At 36.6% G+C, this 25,684-nt stretch overlaps 1 protein-coding gene across 1 annotated transcript in view; it reads right to left on the bottom strand.

Moving 5' to 3' along the window:
* Nucleotides 1-25,202, bottom strand: part of LOC124368152 (protein Rae1) — a 70,618-nt gene extending 45,416 nt beyond the window's left edge. The window contains exons 1-2 of the mRNA XM_046825429.1: nucleotides 25,072-25,202; nucleotides 6,973-7,135 (exon numbers count right to left, since the gene is read on the bottom strand). Coding sequence (XP_046681385.1) covers nucleotides 6,973-7,128 — 156 coding nt within the window. The 5' untranslated portion in view covers nucleotides 7,129-7,135; nucleotides 25,072-25,202. The remainder of the gene's footprint in view (nucleotides 1-6,972; nucleotides 7,136-25,071) is intronic.
* Between the last annotated feature and the right edge of the window lie 482 nt (nucleotides 25,203-25,684).

Below are 25,684 nucleotides of genomic sequence, written 5' to 3'. Positions count from 1 at the left end.
TGCAGCGCTGCCCGAGTTACACACAACGCGGTGTGAGTCAGCAGTAGCACACGCGCAGTGGACGGTGACAGTCTGGTGCGCGGTGGTTCAGGTAACAAGACGCGAGTGGTGACTGTATACGAAACGTGTTAGGTGTCCTTGTACCGTATGTGAAATTCTTGTCGGGCAAAGCGTTTGGCTTGGCCTCTTCCGCAGTTGGAAATTTGACGATAGGTTCTGGTGGTATATTTGGCTCAGACTTTATTTTCTTGATCAACACGTTTTCGATTTTATTTTGGCGTATTTGGTTTGGCGTTGTATTGGCGACATCTTGAATAATGTACCACTATATTACTAATTATTAAATATTGCACATGTACGTTATGTATAGCGTATTACAGTAATCCAAATAAATTTGCAAATGACAAGACGCAGTTCAATAAACGGTGATATGTTGTTTTAAAAAATATTTGCGTATATCATCGTTAATGCAAAAACGGTGATATGTCGTTTAAAAAAATATTTGCATATATCATCGTTAATGGAAAAACGGTGATATTTCGTTTAAAAAATAATTGCATATATCATCGTTCAACGTGAAAGCCGTTCCTTACTCACGGCAGCCGTGTCCATTGTCGGTCCTAATGACAAAACGTTGTGTGTAGTACTGCCGGACATTCCGCCATTTGATTGTTTTTTCATGTCGTCCACGTTGTCGCTTTGGACGGTGACAAGTTGCACAATCATAAGTCCTGGCACCCTGTTCCATTGACACCGCGCCGGACAGGACTGTTGTCCTTTGTTTCTAAATACGCTTCCGGGACGTGTGGTTCGCGTTGATCGGTGTCTGTACAGCCGACAGTGTCGAAATGGACAACAGCGGTGAAGCTATGACGGCTTTGGAGGACGCGGTTATAGACGCGGACGCCGACTGTTCGGTACTATCGTCCTGCTCTTGAAGTTTAGTTGAGCGGTCCACTTGTCAACTTGTTCGTTTTTTGTGGCTAGTCGGATGTCCACTCTGTTCCGGTTGTTTTCCATTGTTTTGCCGAAAACGCTGTTATTCATGAGCTTGAAGAAATCTTTCTCAAACTCGTTCCTGGCTTGCGTACGCATCTGGGTGTTCAAGTCGATGTAGGGCTTGAACCAGGCTAATTGACTGAAGCTCAGCACTCTGTGGACTTTCATAAGTTTCATTCCGAGCGACAAATACTGTTTTAGATTCCTGTAGTGGACAACATATTTTTCTTTTTCAAACAGTTTGGTGAGGAGTTTCTCAACTTTCGACCCCGGCGGTACTCGACGTTCCGGTGCAAGAGGAAAGTCAGAGTGCAAGTTGTGCAGTTTCTTCAGATACGCCAAGTCGACTTCTAGAATATAGCCAGTTGGTGAATCGTCCGGAGCTTTTGTAACGTCAAAGTTGGTTTTGGTACTGACTCATGGCCAACCGTAGAGGTTATTAGCGCCCAAGTACGTCAGATAGGAAGTCGGTTGCTCCTCATCGAAATCTTCCATGTACGAGTTGTTGGCTGCAGCGTACCGATTAGAGCACTGTGACACTCCGCTCGAATGCCCTTTCCGATCATCAGAATCATGTTGTAATCAGTAAGCAGATCGAGTTTGATGCCGGTGGTCTTGACCATCGCACTCCACGCGAGTCCGGGAGCTGCGTGGTACCAAGCAGGGTCGAGCTGGTACGTCTGCATGCAAACGTCGCGGAAGTTCTCCATGACGTCCGCCAGTAGTAGTACGTCTGTTTGGTTGTACAGCATATTCTTTCATATTCTGAACGTCAAAGGTGTTCCACACGTTTACCGCATGTCGGTAGTATTCGGGCTTTACGTGAGCATTGTTCAGCTTGTTGTAAAAGTCGTTCTGAGCGGGCAGGGACGAATGTTCAAATTTCTCCATACTGTCCATTTAGTCGTAGGGATAGACACCCTTTTTAAGTAACAGTTCGTTTCTCTCCGTCAGAGAATTTGGAAGTGTGTCTGAATTGATCGGGAGACAACTTCTTTGCTAGTTTGTCTAGACTGCTTCCCATGAATCTCAACGAGTCCAGGAACCGTATTTTCACTCCACGCTCAACCTCGACAGTAGGAGATGTAAAGTTCCTCGTTGTTTGCTATTACCTTGATGGTTTCGTTATTGAGCCCAAACATCTTTATGAACAGGTGGGTGTCGTATCTGCTCAGGTTGTGAACAAACACCGGCAGGAAATGTGGTTTCTTGTAGTTGAGGTTGCAAGAGTTGTGTTCCATACCTCTGAATTTGCCAGTTAGATGATCGTGATCGCGAACTTCGTAATCATCGGGATCGTTGAATGACTTGCCACAGATGTGACACTGCCGAGCGTTGGCTATTGCATGTAAATCGTCTTGAGTCTGCTCCATCGGTATGGCAGCAGCTCTAGAGTACAATTGGAATATTTCCTTGGTGTCTTTCAGAATGCTTTCCACGAACACTTGCGCAGCATCAGTTCCAAAATCCAAACTGATTTGGACTCAAAATCTCAAAACGCTCCAAAAATGTATTTAGCCAAATCAGGAAGGCAGCCTCAAAGACTTTACTAAATACCGGCAGGATTGAAATCGGCCGGTAATTGCTCATTTGCCTGGAATCATCTTTCTTAAAGATCTGTGTTAATTTTGTCTTTAAAATTGAAGGGAAAGAGCCTTGACTGAAAGAAAAGTTTATTAATTTGGTTAGTGGTGTAAATACATGCTGAAAGCATAACTTGAGCAACCGCATTGAGACACCATTTATGTCGGTCGACTTTTTTGATTTCAATCTCTGTATGATGCAGGCCACCTCATCCTCGTCAACAGGGGCAACGACCATGGATGTCAGCGGTTCCGGATTTCGACCCGTACCGCAGCCGGACCTCCCACAAAACGGAGCAGAAGACACCGAAGAGAAATAGGCACTGAATTCATTCGCTATGTGTTCCGGCTGTGTAAAAATTTTATCTTCATTAACAATTTCCGAACATTTAAAACTTTTTGTGGACTTTAGTTTGGCGGTTTGGTTAATAATTTTCCAAGCAGTTTTTTAGAAATTGTCACAGTTCCTTAGTTTTTCATCAATTTCGTAGGCTTTAGCCGCTCTTATTACTTTTTTGTAAATTCTTTTATAATTCCTAAAGAATATTTTAAACTCATCATTTTTTGTTTTTATAAAAATTGAATGATAAAATTTTATTTTTTTCCTGGAGTTAAAATACTGCAAGTAATCCACGTACTCTGTTTGGCCATTTTTTTTTAATCTACTGGTTTTTAAAGGACATGACAAATTCAGATAAAAGATGAATCTATTGTTGAATCCATTAAACATGTCATCTAGGCAATTATAATCGTCTAGGAAATCCCAGGATTCCAGCGCTAGATGCATTTTCAATTAATGAATATTTTTTGGTCGTACAACGCGTTTGTATTGGAGCTCCGATGCCCCATCTCCATCCTGCGGACAATCGTCAATAAGAACCTCCTGCGCGAAATGGTCTGAGATGGCCGCATTCAAAACAGAAACAGACATTTGAGATATTAGTAAATACGTTGTCGATGGCTGTTCTTGTCAAAGCGGTTACCCTAGTCGGCGAGCTCACTGACCAATTAAGTCCAAAAGAATTTAGAATGTCCCATAGCCGCTGGGTTAAGGGGTTGGTTTGGTCTAGTACATTTATATTAAAGTCGTCAATTAAAATAAATGAATATTTGTTTGAAAATAAAAAATTTAAAATCAAATCCAAACGCTGGAAAAAGGAGTTACTGCAGCCATTGGGTGAGCGATACAATCCAATAATTTAGAGAACTTTTTACAAAAATTGCCACACCAACCCCCTTTGTTACGTCTCCTACAGAAAATGTTTGCCAATTCGTAATTTTCTAGTTTGAAAAAAGATACTGTTTCCGGCTTATACCCATGTTCCGAGATGACCAGTACATCAAATCAAATCAAATCAAATCTTTAATTGCTTGCAACAATTTGTTCACAATGTATGGCAAACGTCATAATTATTTCTAAATTTTAAACTCTCATACCACACAACTACCACATTCAAACTTACATAATCTTTCATACATTCCAGTCTCATTCATCCTTCGCCAATTTCAACCCACTTATAGCGCTGGAGTCAGTTATCGAATTGGGCGGTCTCCCAGTTAAACGCCAGAAACTCATCAACGCTGTAGAATGCCATTGACACCAGAAAGCGCTTGAGACGAGCTTTTGACCCCTTGGGCGTTTTTCATAGAATTTGGCAATCTGTTGATGAAGTGAACACCTGCCTGCGAAGGTAAGTGCTCATAAACTACCGTTCTGTGTCTTCCAGTTCGGTAGTTATCTCTGCCTCTAGTCTCATACCCGTTTATGTCACGTCCCCTGGTAAGGGCACATTTAGACAAACAGAACAAAGATGTTTCTAAAATGTAGAAACTGTTTCATTTTCAAATTTTTGAAAGCTGTCCTGCACGACTCTATGAAATTCAACTTTGCGATAATACGAATCGCTCTTTTTTGTAATTTGAACACCCTCAGGAATTTATTGCCTGCACAGGCCCCCCACAACACCACCCCATAGGAAAGGTGAGAGTGAATTAGCCCATAATATGCCGCAATCAATACCTGACTGGGGCAATACCGGGCCTCAAAACATATATTCCTGAGGACAGTTTGGTACACACATGGTCAATGTGGTTATTCCATGTCAACCCTCGATCGAGGAGTATTCCAAGGAATTTTGCGGAGTAGACTTCTTCCAATATGGAATCTGCCAACATGACAGCTGACCCAAATTGGGAGTCCACTGGGCGCAGTGCGAAATTTAGCACGTTGGATTTCGAAGAATTTGTTTGAAGGTTGAGGCTGTTGAAATATTGAACACAATTGTTGATATCGACAAAGGTTTGTAGTTCCAAACCTTCTTGTGAGTTATCTCTGAAACAGAGTCGTGTCATCAGCATATTGCACAATGTTCCCATGCAGCAGCGATGAATGGATGTCATTGACATACAACAGGAAAAGGATTGGGCTGAGTATAGAGCCCTGGGGAATTCCATAACTCAGTTGGATTGGTTTGGAAAATTGGTTTGAGATCTGAACCACTTGAGCTCTCTGACTTAAAAATGATTTAAGCCATAAGAGCGGCACGCCTCTGATGCCATGAGATTGTAGTCTGTCAAGCAGTATTTCATGGTCAACGCAGTCGAATGCTTTAGAAAGGTCTAGGAACACACTTAATGTGTGATCCTGACGTTTTAGCCCCTCTACAACCATATCAACCAGACTCACCACTGCGTCTATTGTCGATTTATTTTTCCTGCATCCAAATTGGTGTTCAGAAAGCTGGTTGTTTTTATTTAAGAAGTAAAGCATTCTCGCTAGAAAGTTTTTCAAATATTTTGCTTAAGAGAGGCAAAATTGAGACGGGCCGATAGTTATTTATTGAACAGGGGTTTTCTTTCTTGAAAATTGGATACACTTTTGCAATTTTTAGGAGTGAGGGAAAAACTCCTGAGTTAAAAGACAAATTGACGAATTGAGTCAGTGGTTTTACAATATGCCTTGAGCATTTTTTTATTAACCACATGGATCTCAATTCTAGATCATTTGATTTTTTGGCTGGGAGTTCTTGAATAATTCTATCGAGCTCTTCCTCAACTACGGGAGTCAGAGCCATTGAGGCTATTGGGCTCTGTCTATGCGTGGAGTTCCCATGTGGCTTTGATGGAAGAGGGCCCCGTCCACAAGCAACAGACGCAAAAAAGCCATTAAACTCGTCAGTAACCTTAGAAGCATCACTCACAAGTGTGTCCCCAATTTTGACTGTGATTTGCTTAAATTCTTGATGTTTATTGTTAATGATGCCCCATACAGTTTTGGAAACGTTTTTTGAAGAAATAATTGATTTTGAGACATCATACGCTTTTGCAGCTTGGATCACCTTTCTGTAAATTTTTTTATAATTTCAAAATAAGATTTTGAACTGTTCATTGGTTGATTTTTTGTTTATTTCGGAGAAAAACTTGAGTTTTTCTCTCGAAACCAGAATACCTTTGGTGATCTAAGTATTGTTTACCTTCTTTGGACAAACTTTAACCGTTTTTGTAGGGCAACAGGTGTTGAGGTGGAAACTCAAACATTCATTAAAAATTTGGAACTGCTGCTCTACGGGATGTGACAAATTTAGAAAATTCCACTTTTCTTTTGAAAGGGAAGCGTTGAGGAGAGTGATATTTTCTGGCCTTGTGTCTCTTATTGTTTTGATATTTTTTGGTTCTCTCACGATTTGTTTTCCACTAATGACAGCCTCTTGGCCATAGTGGTCCGAGATAGCTGTGTTGACCACCGACACTGTGACATTTTCAATGTTCGTAATGATATTATCAATAGCCGACTGTGTTGTGGCCGTCACTCTCGTTGGAGTTTTGACCGACAGTTCAAGGCCAAATGACCTCAGCAGATCAACTAGTCGCTTGGTGGATGGATGGTTGCTGTCCATCGCATCCACGTTGAGATCTCCCATCAAGACGTAATCGTATTGATGATTAGTCAGGTCAGTGAGTAACGCTTCGAATTTTGAAAAAACTGATCTTCATTTCCACTGGGAGATCTATAAATCCCTATCACAATTAATGTTGACCTGTTAGTTTGTACTTTGATCTCAACTACTTCGAAATCTTTATATATATATATATATATATATATAATGTGTGTGTGTGTGTGTGTTTGTGTGTGTATTGTGTTTTTAGTAACAAATATTTGTTAGGATAACAGTGCCTGGGTGATTTCACTTAAGTTTATTGTCAAGCACAAAATAATTATCACAACATAAACATGTTTTCAATACTAATTATTGATTTAATACCACTAGTGAATTGCGTCACATATTCCAATATTAATTAACTTTTGCTTTGTAAATTATTAAATTTATAAAAACAGAGGGGCATTTGCATGAAATGTAGTAGAAAATAATGTTGATCTTAGCATACTTACATTATTATCCCAGCTGCCAGCAACCAGAAAGTTCTGTGATAAGGTAGCAGGACTGAATGCCAGAGCAGAAATGGAATCATCCGGCGCTGATGTTACTTCAAAGTCTTTCATTGGATTAGCCGTCGATGGAGTTGAGAGACCTTGGTTTGGAAACATGTTGTGGCTGCAAAAAATTGACTTTCTTCATCATCTTTAATTTATTGACTTTGAATTTATTTAATTTTAATTACTCATGACAAACTGTATTACTTTACAAAGCCATAAGAATGTAGATATCTTTATTGGGTGATAGTAAAAATAGTCCATAACAGAGTTAATTTAAGTATTAATTATCTACATATGTAAATATAATTCCTTATTGAAATAACTTTCCAAATAGAGAAAAAACAACTTATGGAATGTTTAATTTCTGTTACAAAATGATCAGCTATGAAAAACAATTTGTCAGTCAGCGATTTTTAGCATTCAGGATAATTTTAGACGTTAGTTTGATGTGATTTTGTATTCTTAATTATAATGCGTTGTTTAATTTACCATTTTATTGTTCAGTTGTGTTATATAAAAGTTGTTACATCTGTATTACTAATAAATTTGCTTGATTATAGAATCACTGTTATTACAAATTTATGTTTTAAGAAAGAAATCTTACAAAAACCGCACAATACACAACAAATTGGTTTTCAAAAGCGGGATATAGTAGAATAATTGAAAAATTGTTCCCAAAAAACTCATTAGATAAAACCATTTGTTTTGTATGTCTATACCAGAGCTTGAGAAAAAGCGAGAATGAAAGCCCTAGTAGGAATTTCAAGAGTTGAGCAACAATTTTAGTGAACAAAACAGAGTTCATTAAATAACGAGTTAGATGATCAAAGTAAGGATTTCAGTAATTTAAATAGTTATATAGATGAACAAAACAAAAGGGACAAAACATTTGAGACACCCACAGACAAGTTTATTAAATTCAAAAATGAAGGAATTCAATGAAAATGTTGAATCACTGGAAAGAAACATCGAAACAAAATTTAGAATTCTTTGTTTAAAGTTTGTTATTGACGATGGAAGGTTTGACAGGATAAGAGAATTTCAGAAATTGCTATCGTTATGGTTACTATAGGTATAACACAACGTTTTGAGGATTGGAATCTATCCTCTTTGTCAGGTAGGGGAGGTATTAGTGCATACAGAAATAAAGAACAGAAAGAACCAGGTCTAGGATGAAAACATAGGGCCGGAAGAGGTTTGCCTTTACCCCTTCCTCCTCCTGACCATCACCATCCTGACCCAATATTTCAGATGACACAACGCAGTGCCATAGAGCCGACATCAATTTTCGTATTAGTATCCCACTTTCATCTGTGTCGGTGTGATGTGTGATTGGGTTTCTCGTAAATGTGACTTACACTCGGGACTTGCATTCTCTGCAGTGACAATGACTGGACTAGACTCCAAGCAGTTTTTGGGTCTGTTTGAACCCTTTACTTTGCCTTCTTTCTTTTCTATATTTTTGAATGTACTAATACCTCCTCCCACCTGACAAAGACGATAGATTTCAATCCTCAAAATGTTGTTTTATTCTTTTTGTAACCATAACGATGGCAAATGTCCAAAATCCTGTGATCCTGTCAAAATTTAGAAATTCAGAAAAAAGATACTGAAAAGAAATTAGAATATAAAATTGAAAAATTTTAAAGACTGATAGATATTACAAGAGAGAATTGCAGTTAAAGATAAGGCTTATAAGCCTAAGGAAGAAGTTCATGTTGAAATAAATTATAGGTCTACTCCAGAAGAGTGTGGAGTATGGTTACATAATTTTGTGTAGTTTTGACAAGGATGGTAAGTTTTTTGGGGGAAATTCACCATCCTTGACCTGATCTGTATTTTCAGTGGTCTGTAGGCTTAAAGGCCATTTTACATTGCACGTGGCTGGATGTACGTTAGTTACGTTTCAAAATATTGCTTCCCTACTTACCAAATGGGACCGTTCACACTGGTTAACAACAGCCTGCTATACTATAGGTAAACCGCTAACAAAAAAACCTTGGTTGATTTGACTTCACGCAGGGTGGGGTAAATACCCCTCCACCACCCCTCCAAGTATCCCCACCACTGCTTAGCGCTCACTCTATTTGATCAGCTGACTAATTCGGCTCAGTCGGTATCGTTCACTGGTGCGACCCGTTCAGTTGAACCGGTCAGTACAGAGTTACTAAGCCTTCCCGCTAGAGCGTGTTGTACCGGTCATCGTGTTCAACAAAATGAACGACTGAACGGAATGACCAAGTGAACGAAAGGATCCGCTTGCAAAAAAGGGTTCGAATATAGGAAGAAGCAACATATCTTACAGTAAATATATTGTTTCAGGAATCTAGTAAATGTAAATATATATTATTACAACTGATTAAAAAAAATAATTGTATGTTACTACATACATTACTAAATATTTTAAATGTTAATACTTATGAACAATGGACATGGTTGATTGATATGCCTTTGATTTATCATAAGGTTATTTCTCTACAAATGTTTCAATAAATTACTAAACATCAAACAGACACATTGCTCGTTTGAAAATAATTAATTTTTATAAATAACACATTTATACATTTAACCGATTAAGTTCCCACCACTTTTCATAATACCCAGGCTGACTATAAGTTTTAACGATTCATTAAAATAATATTACGCACACTACTGCACAGAACGCCTCCTCTCAGATCGACCTTGCACATCGTAGGCTATATGTTACCACGTGATAGCCTTTTAAATACTAATTGGCAATCAATTATTAACAACAGTAATGTCGAATAAATTTAAAACTAGGTCAAAAAAGCTAAAACCTGGATTATTTCAGATTTAGTCCAAGCTATAAGAGAGAGAAATAAATTAATGAAATTGGTGGAAAAGCAACCATTTAATGTGGAGCTTAAACCCCGCTATGTAAATTACAGGAACATTTTAAGCACATATTTAAAGCAACTAAAAATATTATTTTTTTTTGTATAAATTGGACCGAGCTAATGGGGATTTAAAAATATTTTTTTGGGGGGGAGGGGTTGTAAATAAATTGAGTGGTAGAGAGGTTAACAAAGTCTTTTCAGCTAAATAAATATTTGCCAAATACTAAATGATTCAATGACAAAATTAAGCTTGAAGTAGCCAACGAATTTAATGAATTCTGTACTAATGTGGGTCAGAACTTGGCAAACTCTAATGGCTCAAATATAACAATTTTTTTCGATGACCGATCTTATAGGCTTAATTCGACCTTCAACTTATGCACTGCTACAAAAGGTTATACGTTGTGTATCCAGTTTGAGAGGAAATTTCGCTCCTGGACACGATTCAATACCTGCAAATATATTTTTTTTAATCATATCATAATGTAAATATGTCAAAACACATTAATTTTGTGAAAAATAGAATCCGCAAGTACATTTTTGCCTTGGTTGACAATTACGAGAAGTACTCAAAGATAAGGAAATTAAACTCGCCTATTTTACTTTCGTTCAATTCCAACTTTCATTTGGTATTATAGTCTATGGTGCTGCTTTCAAAACTATTCTTGAGCCATTAATTATTGAACAGAAAACAATACTAAAAATAATGTTCTTTAAGAGTACAACATATTCTACAGAATTACTTTTTTTGAGGCAAAACTAATGACTATAAGACATTTGTTTATCAAAGCAATTCTTATTTACTTATGCACTAATTTTCATACTCTTTTTGCGTTGACAACTTATACTCATAACACACGATACTCGCATCAAGTCGGCATTACAGTTTCTATATTAAAAAAACATTCAGCATAACAAATTTGTATTATATTTCTCATGTTTTGTGCCGTAACATGTGTTTGAGTTACAACTTCGCTTATGTGTTTCAATTACCTAATCTTTACTGGTTTAAAAACGCGTGAAGGATTGGTTACTATTGTTAGATGGCGAAGAATTATATAGACTTGTTGTCCCTTATTATCGCTGAACTTCTAACCCTTCCTCACTATTTATTGTTATTCGGTTTGTCCTTCACTATAATTACCATAACTAATACTTCATACGCCAGTGCAGCAAAACTAGATTTATACTCGGTTACCTATCATTATCAATATGACTTATCAATTGCCTGCATGGTCAATGTTGTCATTGCCATCCAGCCGGAGTAAAAGTACATTCTATAACCATTAATTAATAATCTCAAAAATTACAAAACTACAATTTTTTTACTTATAATATCATTTGTTCTATAATTAATTTTGAGTTCCAATATTCACGACCAGAGCCTAGCACATGCCCTAGGCCCATGTAGGCTCTTCCCAGTTAATACTACTCTTCTTTTTCAAATTTTAATTGAATTAAATAGAATTACTACAAGGTTTATATAATAAGAAATAACAAACTACGTATAAGTTCCGTATTTTTACACTCTGATACGTGGTTTCAGGCGTTGTATGTACTATATGCATAGGTTTGTTACACTGTGTGTATATGTACTCGTAAATGTGTTTTATTGTACTACTTTTGGGAAAATAAACCATTTTCATTTCATTTCATACGTAAACACTTGATTTGGAAAAAAGTATCAAATTTATTCAGTTGTCAGGCAAAATTGAACAAAACTTTCAAAGTGAATGGGTCTTTTGAAACACTCTGATCAAGATCACTCGTTCACCTAACTGAACCGTTTGAACTGAACGACACATCTCTAATGGCCACTGCCATTGCACGGCTAACCTCAAAACAAGAATGCTTCCTGGATACATCTATGGCTACATTAATCTGTTTAATTAATATTTTACGCTTGACTTCGACACTTGTATATGCCTACACACAAAAATATATAGTTATAGAACGGGTAAAGTAGCTGCAGTGTAAACAAAACTGTGAGAACGAGATACGATCCACACAGCTGATAAACAGATACAAGAAGGTGCTGGTTCCACTCCCCACCCCAACTCCCCGCCGGAGGGGTCCCCTCCTGTGCGATACTGCTCAGAAATTTGCTTCTGCGCAGGTTTTTTTAATAGCGGTTGACCTATAGCCACACATTGCTACCAATCACTCAGCAAGTGTCTTTTTTAGAAATGTGCCAGACACGTAACTGACGTAAAATTATAAATGATGTATATGCAATGGTAAACCCCAGTACTATATGAAAATCATATCCTTTTAAAGAATAAATAATGGTTTGTCTTCTTTTATATTACTTTGAAGGAAGTGCCTTGAATGCTTCAAGTCAAAGACTACAAAAATTTAAAGTTACCAATAACACACAAAAATAAGTTGGTGCGAAAAGTTTGGTGATTGTCCATGAGGTTTTTAATAGTGAACTGTGCACAGTAGTTTTCGTGAATGTTTTAAACCTCAGGATAACTTCTAATTTACTAAATTTAAATAAGAGGTTTTGAATAAATGAAATATGCAACAACTCTGTAACATCAAAATAATTACAATTGAATAATATATTTCATATAACACAAACAAATGTGTCTTCTACAGCCTTGTCCAAATTTTGCAGAATACTTATCTATCGAATGAAAAGGTTGAGGCATTAATCACTACATAGTATAAAACAAAGTCGCTTTCTCTGTCCCTATGTCTCTTTGTATGCTTAAATCTGTAAAACTACGCAACGGATTTTGATGCGGTTTTTTTAAATAGATAAAGTGATTCAAGAGGAAGGTTTATATGAAGTAAAGTATAAGAAAAGTTACCTGAAATGTATTGAAATTCAGAAAAAATGTACTTTTTACTTTTCATAATCCAAATTAAACTGGCACTAAACAGCTGTTCACACCTTCAGTTTTATGTCGACTGGCTGAAACATCTGTTTATGTTTAAATTCAATCAAATATTAAGTAAACAGTGCTTGATCAGTTGTGTAATGCAGATAGTAAATAAAAGGTTAATATCAAAATTTTACTCCAGATTGCGCCAGTGATGAATTTAAATCATCTAATGCATTTTACATATTATTTAAACACTGTTATAAAACCAACCTTAATGAACAAAGTTATGAATGTTTTCACATACGTTGCTTTAAACTGGTGGGCTTCCTTGACATTGTGATATGGCATTTTATCAGTGGCTTATGGGAAAACAGAGAATTAATACTAACATGCCTCAACGTAACAAAAAACTTTTATTTTTGAATGTTGAGTAACCCTAATAAGGATTTCTCCCTTATACCAAAAGTACATAGGAAATGGGTAGGACTTCTCCCTAGGCCGTAATAGGTCCTACATATCTTTAAATTTTCTTCATCAGGACAACAACACAAAAAAACCATGTCCCTGGAAATATTTTAAACTGAAAATAGATTACAGAAGCCAATAGTAGACGATTTTGAAAAAAGTAGATTTCGGAGAACTGAATAATAGAACTATCTAGAATTTGATCGAGGAAATATTGCAAGCTGAAATGTGACATAGTAAGTGAATTAAAAACGATCTGAAGTAGGCACTTTTTAACTGAAGTAGGCTTCTCGGTCCTACGTAAGTATATATTTTTTTTTCATCAGGACAAGGCAAACTCTACTATGGTACTGGAAATATCTTAGACATGAAATATGTGATAAAGGCTAGAAATTAGACGCTTTTTGACCAAAGTAGGTTTCCGCGACCTGTGTATTTGTATTTTATTGATCAAAATAATAATGCAGGCTCAGCTGTGACATTGCAAATATAATGAATTAATTTGAACCAGAAATGCTCTTCCACGTGCAAAACATGATACATTAATTAAATTAAACTGTGATAATATTCATCATGAACTTAAATAATATCTACTTGATGTATCCCTACTACAATCATTTTACTCATAAGTGCTTTTACTAAGTAATATAAGGACTTCGGTTCTAAAGATTGCGTACGAAGCCGTGGGTATCGGCTAGTTTGATATAAAGTACAAATGTGTAGTACTACCATTGTGTTATATCATTATCGATTTGTATAATACCGCACATTGCTGAATGAGCAAGTGCTATCTTATATATAACTTATATTAATTATTTATGTTTAGCAATATTATACGATATACTACATACTACAGTTAAAAATATATATTTAAAATTAATGTATTTCATAACAGTGTTCAACTACTAAGTAGTAAGAATTTTATTGTTTAAAACTAAGGTGCAACATATATTTTTATATTTTAGACTCCTTCCTATGATATTTAAAAACGTTTTAAACAGAATTTAACAGTTTTTAAACTCAATATTATACTTTGGCCTGCTTTAAAGCAGGTATAAAGAGGCATAAAGCCTCTAATATGTACTTTGAAATACATAAATATAATTTTAAACTTGAAAAGCATAATCAAACTAAGGCTCTTGTGAGTAAATATAACCTTTTAAAGTTCTAAAGTCAATTTGACTTCTTATTTAATGATTTTAACTTACTTTGTTATGATTTTAGGCTATTTTTGTCTATCTTGATCCAGTACCTCAAGAATCATGACTCCTCAGAACAGCTAGATCAAAAGAGGGTGCTAGCCAGAGAGTGGCAGGGATGATACTGATATTGTAACATATTTAACCCTTTTAGAGCCAAGAACCTATGAATAGGCTTAACCTGTTAAGAGTGTTAAGTCATGAAATGCAAAGAACCTTTATTTAGGCTCAAGCTAGGTTGGTGGTGAAACGCCTAGAGCCTATATACATGTATATATATAGGCTTGGACAAGTTCGGACATTAAGCGCCAAGAGCCTTTATTTAGGCTCTCAACATTTTCATGCAGTACACAACCATTTATTAACTAATATCAATAAAACTAGTACTGATTTAGGCATTTTATGTAAAATGTACTATAGCAAGTAGCACTCCATAGACATTCATATATTATTCAATCAAAATAACAATACACACTAAAATGTTTTATCTAACTTCACATAAGTTTTTATGGTACAAGTCAGTTTTATACTTTTTTACTAATCTTATAAACAAAAATGAATCGCAAAATTTGTTAGTAAGCGCAAATCTCGAGAACGGCTGGACCAATTCGGTTAATTCTTTTTGTAAAATGTCCATTGAAATCCGAGGAAGGTTTTTATGAAGAAAAAGTTAAGAAAAGTTACCTGGAATATTTTGGAATTCAGAAAAAATTGTAGTTTTTACATTTCATAATTCAAATTAAACTGGCACTAAACAGCTGTTGACAGTTGTATAGTTCGACAAACTTTCTGAAACATCTGTTTACATTAAAATTTTATCAATAATAAGTAAACAGTGCTTGATCGGTAGTGTAATGCAGATAGTAAATAAAACATTAATATATATATTTTACTGCAAATTGCGCCAGTGACGAATTCAAATCATCTAATGCATTACACAATTATAAAACTAACCTTAACAAAATAAGTTATGAATGTTTTCACATAAGCTACTTTAAGCTGGTGGGCTTCCTTGACATTATGATATTACATTTTAACAATGGCTAATGGAAAAAACAGAGAAATGAATAATAACGTGCCTCAACAATTTATTCTTTCCCTGGCTACAGTCCAAAAAACAAGTGTAACGCAAAACTTTAATAACAATTATTTTGGAATGTTGCATAACCTTAATAAGGATTTCCCCCTTATACTAAAATTACATAAGAAGTAGGTAGGAATTCCCCCTAGGTCGTAATAGGCTTTTCAGTGCTACTTGTGTGTGTATTTTCTTCATCAGGACAAGGCAAACTCAACTATATCAACACGATTTTGACCAAAATTGATTTCCGAGAACTAGATAATCGAACGTATATAGTATTTTGATCGAGGCAATATGGTAAGCTAAACTGTGATATAGTAGGTAAGTGAATTTAAGTAGGCACTTTTTAACCGAAGTAGGCATCTCGGTCCTACGTAGGTATATATATCTTTTCTTCATTAGAACAACAAGACAAACTCTACTATGGTACTGGAAATATCTTAGACCTGAAATATATGACAAGGACTGGAAATATACGCTTTTTGACCGAAGTAAGTTTCCGAGATTTGTGTTTTCTTGATCGGGATGACAAGGCAGATTCAGCCGTGACGTTATGTATATAATTAATTAGAACCAGAAATGCTTCTATATGTGCAAAAAATGATATAATAATTAAGTTACTCTGGTACTATTTACCATGAACTTAAATAATATCTACCTTACCCTATAACCTTTATTCTATATTTCAGCAGTGACAAATTTAAAACATCTAATGTATTGGAAACACTTTTAGGAAATACTATTACAACACTGTTGTAAAACCGTCCTTAATGAACAAAGTTGTAAACATTTGCACATAAGGTAATAAAAATTGGTTAGATCCCTCGACATTGTGATATGGTATTTTTATAGCAGCTTAAAGAAGAATAGAGGAATGAACACTAACATACCTTAAAGAGCCATTCTTTCCCAGAACTATAGTTCTGAAAAACAGCAACACTTCAATAATGAAAAATCTATTACTTACATACATGTTGAAATGTTGCACGAATTTAGTAAGGATTTTCCCCTTAAATTGGAAGTAGATAATTTTTTATGAAGAATTAGGTGTCAAATATAATATTATTAACCAACTTTTCCATACATTTAATAACTTATATAAAACCCATCTTAGTTGTCTTTTAACTATGCCTCTTAAAATATAATAGACCCAAAGGTTTTTTTTTTTACACATATTAAAATCATATATATATATATATGTGTATTTAAGTCAATTTGACATAATCTACATGCAGAATTATTAACACAGATTCAGCTGTGACGTTATGTATATAATTAATTAGAACCAGAAATGCTCCTCCACGTGCCAAACATGATATAATAATTAAGTTACTCTGGTACTATTTACCACGAACTTAAATAATATCAACCTGATGTATGCCTTACGTTTTAAAATTTTTATAGAACTCCCATCATATTACATCATAATTGCTTTTACTGAGTAATATAAGGACTTAAGAGTTCTAAAGATTGCGTGCGAAGCCGCGGGTAACAGCTAGTAAATATAAAAATCTGTAAATTGTTAGTATTATTTTACCAAAAGTTCATAGGTTTTTCTCAATTAAATATATTACACTATAATACAGAGGTTTGCTGATTAAATTTTTTTCAGGCATTTATTGAGCTCTTAATTTACAACAACAAATTTAAAAAGTATAACACTTTTAAAGGTATACAATTTTTACAGATCAAAATTTCATTACATGTTATTGTTCTCCTATTAATAACGAAAAAAGAGACAAAATCATTAGTTTAACATAAAATTTAGTAAAATTGCTCTGGCGCTACTTCGACATACCCAGCGGCTATGCCATGGCGCCCGACGGGACAACACGCACCAGAAACTCTGGTGCTATATGATGCAACCTGCCCAATATGCTTGACGCTAAAAGGGTTAAAAAAATTTTTTTCAAGCTAATTTAATTGTGAAGATTTTGGTGTGTTATAAAAGACACCAACATAACAATTAACAAAGTTTTTTTTTATACTCTGCAAAACCTATATTTTTGTCTGGTGCTAAATGGGTTAAAATTTGCCAAACTTGTAGATGGTTAATCCATAATATCAGAAACACACGCATTCGCACAAATCTATATGACACAGTAGTTAATGCAGCACTGGCCCACAGCCACGGAATACTCAGATAAGAGTTAAGCTATCCCTAGCCGCAGATATACCAACGTACACAGATATTGAGACAAAGAGCACACAAACATAAAAACAGGCCAAATACAGTATATTAATCAGCCACAATGGCAATCAAATAATTTAACCAAATTATAGACTATAAATACCTAAACTATCCATTACAAAAACATTTTAACTACAGACTGTCAACTAGACCTATAGAATACAAAAACATTCTACATATAGTTATTTACAATTAATTATGGCCAACCTTTTAAATGTATTAATTTTGTAAATTTTTTTCTTTTTTTTTACGTGAGGGGGAATGCATTTGCGCATGGAGTGTGGGACTCCCTTACGGACTACCCACTAAACCCCCTACGGGCCACAGAGGACCCAGGCCGGCATGTACATGAGTGGTGACTGCATTCCATGCATCCTCACTCTGCAGCATCAGCTCCACATTGGTGTGTGCCGAAACATCATTGTTAATATTATTTATATTTATTTAAATATTGCCAGTGTATAAATAACACTATTGTTTTAAAATTGAATTCAAAGTAAAATCAGCACTTTGGTATTATCAGGAGGCCATTATTTTTGGCCATTTTTACCAGGGATTTAAAACTACATTGTCAGAAAGAAAATACTTTATTGGACTCCCTGTCTCTCACAGTCCAGTATTATGTGTTTTGCAGTCTCTTTAGACTTATTGCAGAGTCTACACTCCGAGTCCTCATTTCGTAAACCTAGAGTGTTTAGGTGTTTCCTGAAGTGGCCATGTCCAGTGATCAAGGCAATCACTTGCTTAACCTGATCCCTGCCCAGCCCCATCAGCCATCTGGTGAAGCCGTGCTTGTCCTTGGTGACTCTGCCACCGCAAGCGGTGTGTCTTCCTGGACCATTTGTTTATACTTTGGTAAGCGGCTGACTTGCTTATACCACAACTCGGTTCTGGACCGGTGTATGGCATGCTTGCTCCGCTTTTGGCAAGCCTGTCGGCGCATTCGTTGCCACCTATGCCTGTGTGGCCCGGTACCCAACCCAGACGCACAAAGTTGCGTGATCCAAGCTTGCAGAGAGTGTTAAAGCACTCCCACACAAGCCTGGATGAAATGCTGTTGGAGTCAAGAGCTTTAAGAGCTGCCTGACTGTCTGACATTATACAGATGTTCATTCCCTGTTACCCTCTGGTGAGGCCTAGGTTGGCACAGGCTAGGATACCATAGATTTCGGCTTGAAATATGGAGCAGTTCCGACCCAAACTGCCGCAAAGGGCAGTTCTAGGGGATTGACTAAACACTCCATATCCAGTTTTTTCCCTTAATAAGCGAGCCATCCGTGTACCAGACAAAGCTCTTTCTTATTGTTGGGATGTTATCTTGCGATTTCCACTCATCTCTGGAGTAGAAGTCAACAGAGAATGGCTTATTGAATATGAACTCCGTTCTCATTATGTCGGAGACCATTTCGAGAATTGCGCTTGGGTTTACAGCTTCAGTGATGGCGCCATGGCTCACGTTAGACGCGCCATTCCTCCACAAGCCAGCAATCATCAGCCGATAAGCTGACTTACGCGCTTCAGCTTTTATATGGACATCAAGAGGTAGAAGTCCTAAAGCCACCTCGAGGGTCGCTGAGGGACTGCTCCTGAATGCTCCGGTTGCAAAGATTGTGCCAAGCCTTTGTAAGCTTTCAAGCTTGGCTTTGGCAGTTACCTGATTCACCTTTGTCCACCAGACTAATGAACCATAAGTGATTTGAGGCCTTACAACTGCTTTGTAAAGCCATAGTGCTATATGGGGTTTTACGCCCCATGAGATTCCTGCAAGTCTCCTGGACGTCATGAGCGCCCACTTTGCTTTGTGCAGGATATTGTTAAGATGATCATTCTACGTAAGCTTATGGTCTAGAGTCAGTCCTAAATATTTGACTGTCTTTGACCACTCAAGCTGTGTGGATGCGAGTTTCAGCCTAGAAAGAGACTCTAGGTTCTTTTTCCTAGTGAATGGTACAACTACTGTCTTAGAGGGGTTTACTTTCAGTCCCTCTCCCTGACACCAGTTGTGTACATGTTGAAGGTTGGTATTCATGATATCAACAACAACATTTGTATATTTTCCCTGTACCATAAGGACTATGTCGTCTGCATATCCTTGGACATAGATTCCATTGTTAGTAAGGTCCTCAAGTAGACCATCTACTACTAGATTCCACAGTAGAGGTGACAGGATGCCTCCTTGAGGACATCCCCTTGTGGGTGCGATCACAAGCGATTCTTCATTGAGATCAGCCCTGATCCGTTTATTGGACTTACTGTGAATATTATGTCATTATGACAATAAGTTCTTCTTTTCTGCCTTCCAAAGGAAGTAATATCGGTGAGAAGGAGGCCACTCTGTCCCTATTCAATATTTGTTGTTAAGCTATATAAGTAGGTTTAGATTAGGTTATCATAAATATATTCTTCTTCTTCTTTTTCTATGGGGCGGCCTACTGCCATGCACTTAAGCCTCAAGGGGGGAAAATTCACCACCCTTGAACTGCCAAAGATGGCATACCGCTCCCTTGTTATTGTAGGACAATCAAAGTGCAAGTGTTCGGCAGTTTCACCTTGCTCATCACTTATTCTATAGAGTGGATCCTCCTGAAGGATGACAACTCTGTGAAGATGCTTCCTCAGGTGACCATGTCCCGTGATCAGACCTATAACCCAAGAAGACATGGATCTACTTAGTGAGAGAAGGTCAGACGCCACTCTGGAGGAAGGCGACTGTAGTACCATTCTGCTCATTCTCATGCCCAGATGAAACCTCCACCTTCTCTCATGTTCAGCGCGAACCCATTTCGAGACAGCCCCAAAGGATTCACACCAATAGTACCAAAGTAAAAGATATCCTTTACAAGCTATCAAGTGATCTTTATTTTAATCTTTTATTCGCCAGAAGTGCGGAGTAACTATGAACCAAATCCCACAATGATGTCCAGGGGCATTTCCGATCGGTACTTTCCCGACCTCATATCACATATCAGATCGTCCAACTTTACAACGTCAAATCACATGATCTGAGGTCAGGAAAGTACCGATTGGAAATGCCTCTAGCCATCAGTGTGGACTTTGATGGCGTTTTCCTGCATTTCTAGTGAAAAAGGAAAAACATCCCTCCAGATAGAACAGAATTTTAATGTTAGATCACGTAAGTGCTAGTTAAATGTTGATATTTATAATACGTACGTTTGTACCTACTTATATAGACTAAAAACAAATAGTAAATGCTGACGGAGTGGTCTCCTTTCTCAACATCGCTTCCTTTTGAGAGGCAGATAACAAAAACCGATCATCATAATGACATGTAACTATCACAGTAAGTTAAATAAGGATTGTTTTTTTTATAATGCAGTTTTTTTAGGTCCCAAGTAAGAAAAACTAATCCAAAAATAGTGGCCTCTGGATAAAACCAAAGTACCATAAAATCATTTGTGTAATGGTAGTAAGTACGAGGGCTGTTCAGAAAGTTGATTACGTTTTGCGCTGTGGCCGCCAGGGGCGGGACTAGCGCAGCCATCTTGGTGTCAGGACGTCCCACCGCTCAGTGGCTATCCAGCCGTGCTAGCGGGAAGTTCGTGTTGTAACGTGTCTAGTCACAGTGCCTGTTTGAAATGTCTGCCGCAATTGAAAATCCCGCCAACTGTGAGGTGTGCGCAGTAATTAGGTTTTTGACTGCCAAAAACTGTAAGCCTATAGAAATCTATCGGCAGTTGTGTGAAGTTTATGGGAACAACATTATCACTGAAGGTGGAGTGCGACAATGGGTCATTAAGTTTAAAAATGGCCGAACAAATGTTCATGACGAAGAGCGAAGTGGAAGACCCAGCATAGTGACTGACGAACTTGTTGAGAAAGTTGACGCAAAGGTCCGAGAAAATCGACGGTTAACCATAACGGAACTCTCGCTTAGTTTCCCTCAAATTTCACGAACTTTGTTATACGAAATCGTCACTGATAAGCTTGGCTTCCACAAGTTTTGTGCAAGATGGGTACCGAAAATCCTGACCGACGTCCACAAAAACCAGTGCATGGCTGCAGCGTTAACAATTTTGGATGCTTACGACAAAGAGGGTGAATCACTACTCGATCGCATCGTAACTGGCGATGAAACATGGGTGAAACATGTTAACTGCGAGACCAAATTGCAATCAATGGAGTGGGGACACACAAGTTCACCTCACAAACCAAGAAAATGTTTGCAAACGATGTCGGCAAGAAAGGTTATGGCGACGGTTTTTTGGGACAAGAAAGGTGTAATTCTTGTTGATTTCCTGGAACGAGGCACTACAATCAACTCAGAAAGGTATTGCCAAACTTTAAACAACCTCAGAAGAGCGATCCAAAACAAGCGTAGGGGAAAGTTGAGCTCGAAAATTCTGTTGATTCACGATAACGCTCGACCTCACACAGCAAATCGCACACGTGAAGTTCTCGAATCATTCCAGTGGGAGTTGTTTCCTCATCCACCATACAGCCCGGATCTTGCACCAAGTGACTACCACTTGTTCCCAACAATGAAGAAGTGGCTGGCAACGCAGCGCTTTGACGACGACACAGAGCTGCAGCAAGAAGTGACAAACTGGTTGAAGACACAGGCGGCAGAATTTTATGAGGAAGGCATTGTCAAGCTCATCCATCGATATGATAAGTGCCTAAATTTGAATGGCGACTATGTTGAAAAGTAGTATTTAAGTGTGGCTTTCATATGTATATGATAAAAATTGTTTCCTATACTTTGTTAATTTTTAATTCCAAAACGTAATCTACTTTCCGAATAGCCCTCATACAATGAAAATGAACATGCATTATGTGTAACAAGCTCTCAGAAAACGCATCCCTTAAAATAGTAAGTGAAGTAAGTTTTACATACGCATTCGATAGTTTTAGACTAATTATTAAATTATTATTTTTTTAATATAAAAACATAGATGAACTAGACCAAAGACCTTATACTATAATTTTAAATACCTATAATTCGGTTCTACATATGGTTTTTTATTGTTTACTAATTTTAAAAGCCTGCAGACTGCAGTATAACAAGCAGCCACCACTACAATCGAATCATCGATATTCAAGATTATCGAATCCCTGACATAACTACTAAAACTAAATTACATTACAGGTATTTTAAATTATAGTATACCCTATAACTCAGCTGTTTTCATATTTTTTTTTATTTTTTGTTCTCTTAGGACATGAAGTTTAGAAAATTGCACTTAGTCCTATAAGGATCTTTGCGCTGCTTCCAGAGTGACAGGATATTTTGGATGGGTAAGGTTGAGAAGAGGGGACGCCTCCTGTCGAGATTCATGAGGAAAAGTTTAAGGCACTAATCTCAAGTCATGTCCACTCAGAAGGAGAAGCTAACTCTGAACCAGCCTCTCCAGTCAAAGCAGGCATGGAGTGGCACATTGTTATGTCTAGGCTCACAAGAACCTTTGACTCTTATGGAACAAACCCCACTAACTCCAACAGTCATCTCCCACCTATCGAATTACCCTTGTGCCCCTGAATCTTGATATTTGCGGTTAGTGATGTGCCGCTCCTGGACATGGAAGGTTGCCCAGATTTAAGTGACACATAATTTTTTGCTGTACCCAGTGAGGGTTTAATTGGAAGGTACAACCAGCCAGAAGTGAACCCTCCTGAGGGTTTCATATCTTAACCCTTTTACTGCCGACGTCCGACATATCGGACGTCGGCATTTTTGCCGAAAACGCCAACGTCCGATACGTCGGACGTCTGTTTTTTTTATCGTTACTGGCTACTGTTATGTTCAAATGCCAAAATATTCGGTATTTTGGTTGTTTAGGAGCAAAGGATAATGAAAGAAGCCATTTGAAGAACTTTGGATTTCTATTTTTGTCGTCTTTGACTAGAATTGACGAACTACCTAGACAGCTGTCAAAACCAGATGATCGGATTATGTTACTGAAATCTTCGTTCATTGTTGTTGTTTACAATGTTATCGAAAGTTTTTTGAAGTGTTACTTTTGTTGATCAAGGATAAAATGAGTAAAAGAGTTACATCTAACTCTCCTGTGAGTGAGGGAACAATAAGTAAGTGCAAGACGAACTAAGTGACGATTTCCTTCAGAATTTGTCAGATTCAGATGCCGAGAACGAATCTGATATTATTGTTAGGGCTATTGATGACAATCAAAGTGATGTGGATGACACTGATGACGATCTTGACTGTATCTTACCATCAGATAATGAGGAGTTATTAGATAGTGAGGGGGATGTGGCACAGATAAGTTTACCTTCAAATTCCACTGGTAGGCCTAGAGGAGGCCTACCAGTTTTGGGAAAATCCTCATAGTGCAGTTATGTTTCAAGGTAGCACCTTCAAATTTGGTATATGTTCTAAGCAATTGCTCTAGTTTATAATGATATCATGCTCATAATTTTAGTATAATTTTAAAAATAAATTATCAGATGCCAAACACAATTTTTATTTTTTTATTTATTTTTTATTTATATCATTTTTAAAAATAAATAATGTGTTTGTTTCAAATTAAAATGTCTTTTTATTATTTAAAAACAGCATTTAAATACGAGTAAATAAAATAAAAATTCATGCAAATCTAATGAAAAATAAAAAAGATACAGCATTTTTTGTAAATGAATGCACAACAGTGATTTTCCTCCTTGGCAATTTTGACTGGTACAATAAAAAAATGGCCGGCAGTAAAAGGGTTAATAAATAATATAATGATGAATAAAAACTATCTAGGTTGAGTACATTTATAAAATGTAACAAACTAAAAAGTGTAACTAAGTTATTTTTCACTATTTTGAAGGATACCGTTAATTTCTCAATTAGGCCTACTACCACAATATTTAATATCAGAACCCCCAAAACATTTAATAGTTTTGTTCAGGAGGATGAGCTGAAAACATAAGTAACATTGACATTACAATTGGCAACTCTGGTTGTTAATTCCACTAATACCAGAAATTGATCCCCTACACAGTAACAAGATAGAAAGCCCGTCATATAACTTAAGTTCTAATAGTATAACGTAATCACACAAAGGTATAACACATCTAAGTGAAATTTTGTGAAAATATTATGCAACATATTATTGCTAAATAAAATCTAAGATTTTAAAAACAATGATGCAACTTGTTTATTCATACTTTCCTGATGTCAATTAGGCCCAATCGTTTTATTTCGTACACATTCAACCAATTTTGAGGTACTTAATTACAAATCATGTCAAATAAGGTACATTACAATTTTATATTTGACGTTTTCGGCTAGATTTTTAATTATAAACGTGCAGCCACTGATAAGGTACTTGCAATATAAATACGTCCAGACGTGTTCGGCATTTTGTAAACTAATATTAAATCACATTTATTTATACCTTGGTCTTTTGAATTTGAATTCTTTAAATACACAAAAGGTTATTAAATCAATAAAGAAAGTTCAACATACCTTTTGTTTTCAACCTGTGTTCAATCAAAACAATCACTCCCTTATACTTCAGTCTTCAACTCACTCTTACTGATGCCTTATGGGTTTTTTTCAATCCCAATTCTGATGATTCAAACTCAAACCCCTTTAAAAAGTATAAATAATAAGGACTACGGTCAAAGAGTAAAGAAAAAAATTATGGTTGCCTGTAAAGTCGGTTTTACGGGCGAAGATTTTACGTGACAACGTCTTTTTCTCGGTAGAATATTTATTGATATGAATATTATTAAATTGCACAATAGGAACAAGGAATTGAATGAAAATAAGAATTGCACAAATTTTAACTATAGAAATATATTTTGTTTACTAAAACATTGTACATAATTTGAAATTAATTAAAATTTGTTATTGTAAATGGTAAAGTTGAATAAAACATTTACTAAAATTGGAATTTGAAATTTTTGCTAAACACAGTTAAATTCTAACTCCGCGCGTGGTGATTGGTCGGTTTAGTTCGTTTGTTTGGTCGCACTGTTATGACAGGTTAGAGGTTATAATTTGTTATTTTAAATGTTTGACTAGCAATACGCGCTGTTTCTTCTCAATCGACTGAATTACGATTGATTGCAGAGTG

This window comes from Homalodisca vitripennis, chromosome 1, assembly GCF_021130785.1.
Source record: "Homalodisca vitripennis isolate AUS2020 chromosome 1, UT_GWSS_2.1, whole genome shotgun sequence".
Taxonomy (NCBI): Eukaryota; Metazoa; Arthropoda; class Insecta; order Hemiptera; family Cicadellidae; genus Homalodisca; species Homalodisca vitripennis.
This window is presented reverse-complemented; position numbering and strand designations above follow the sequence as displayed.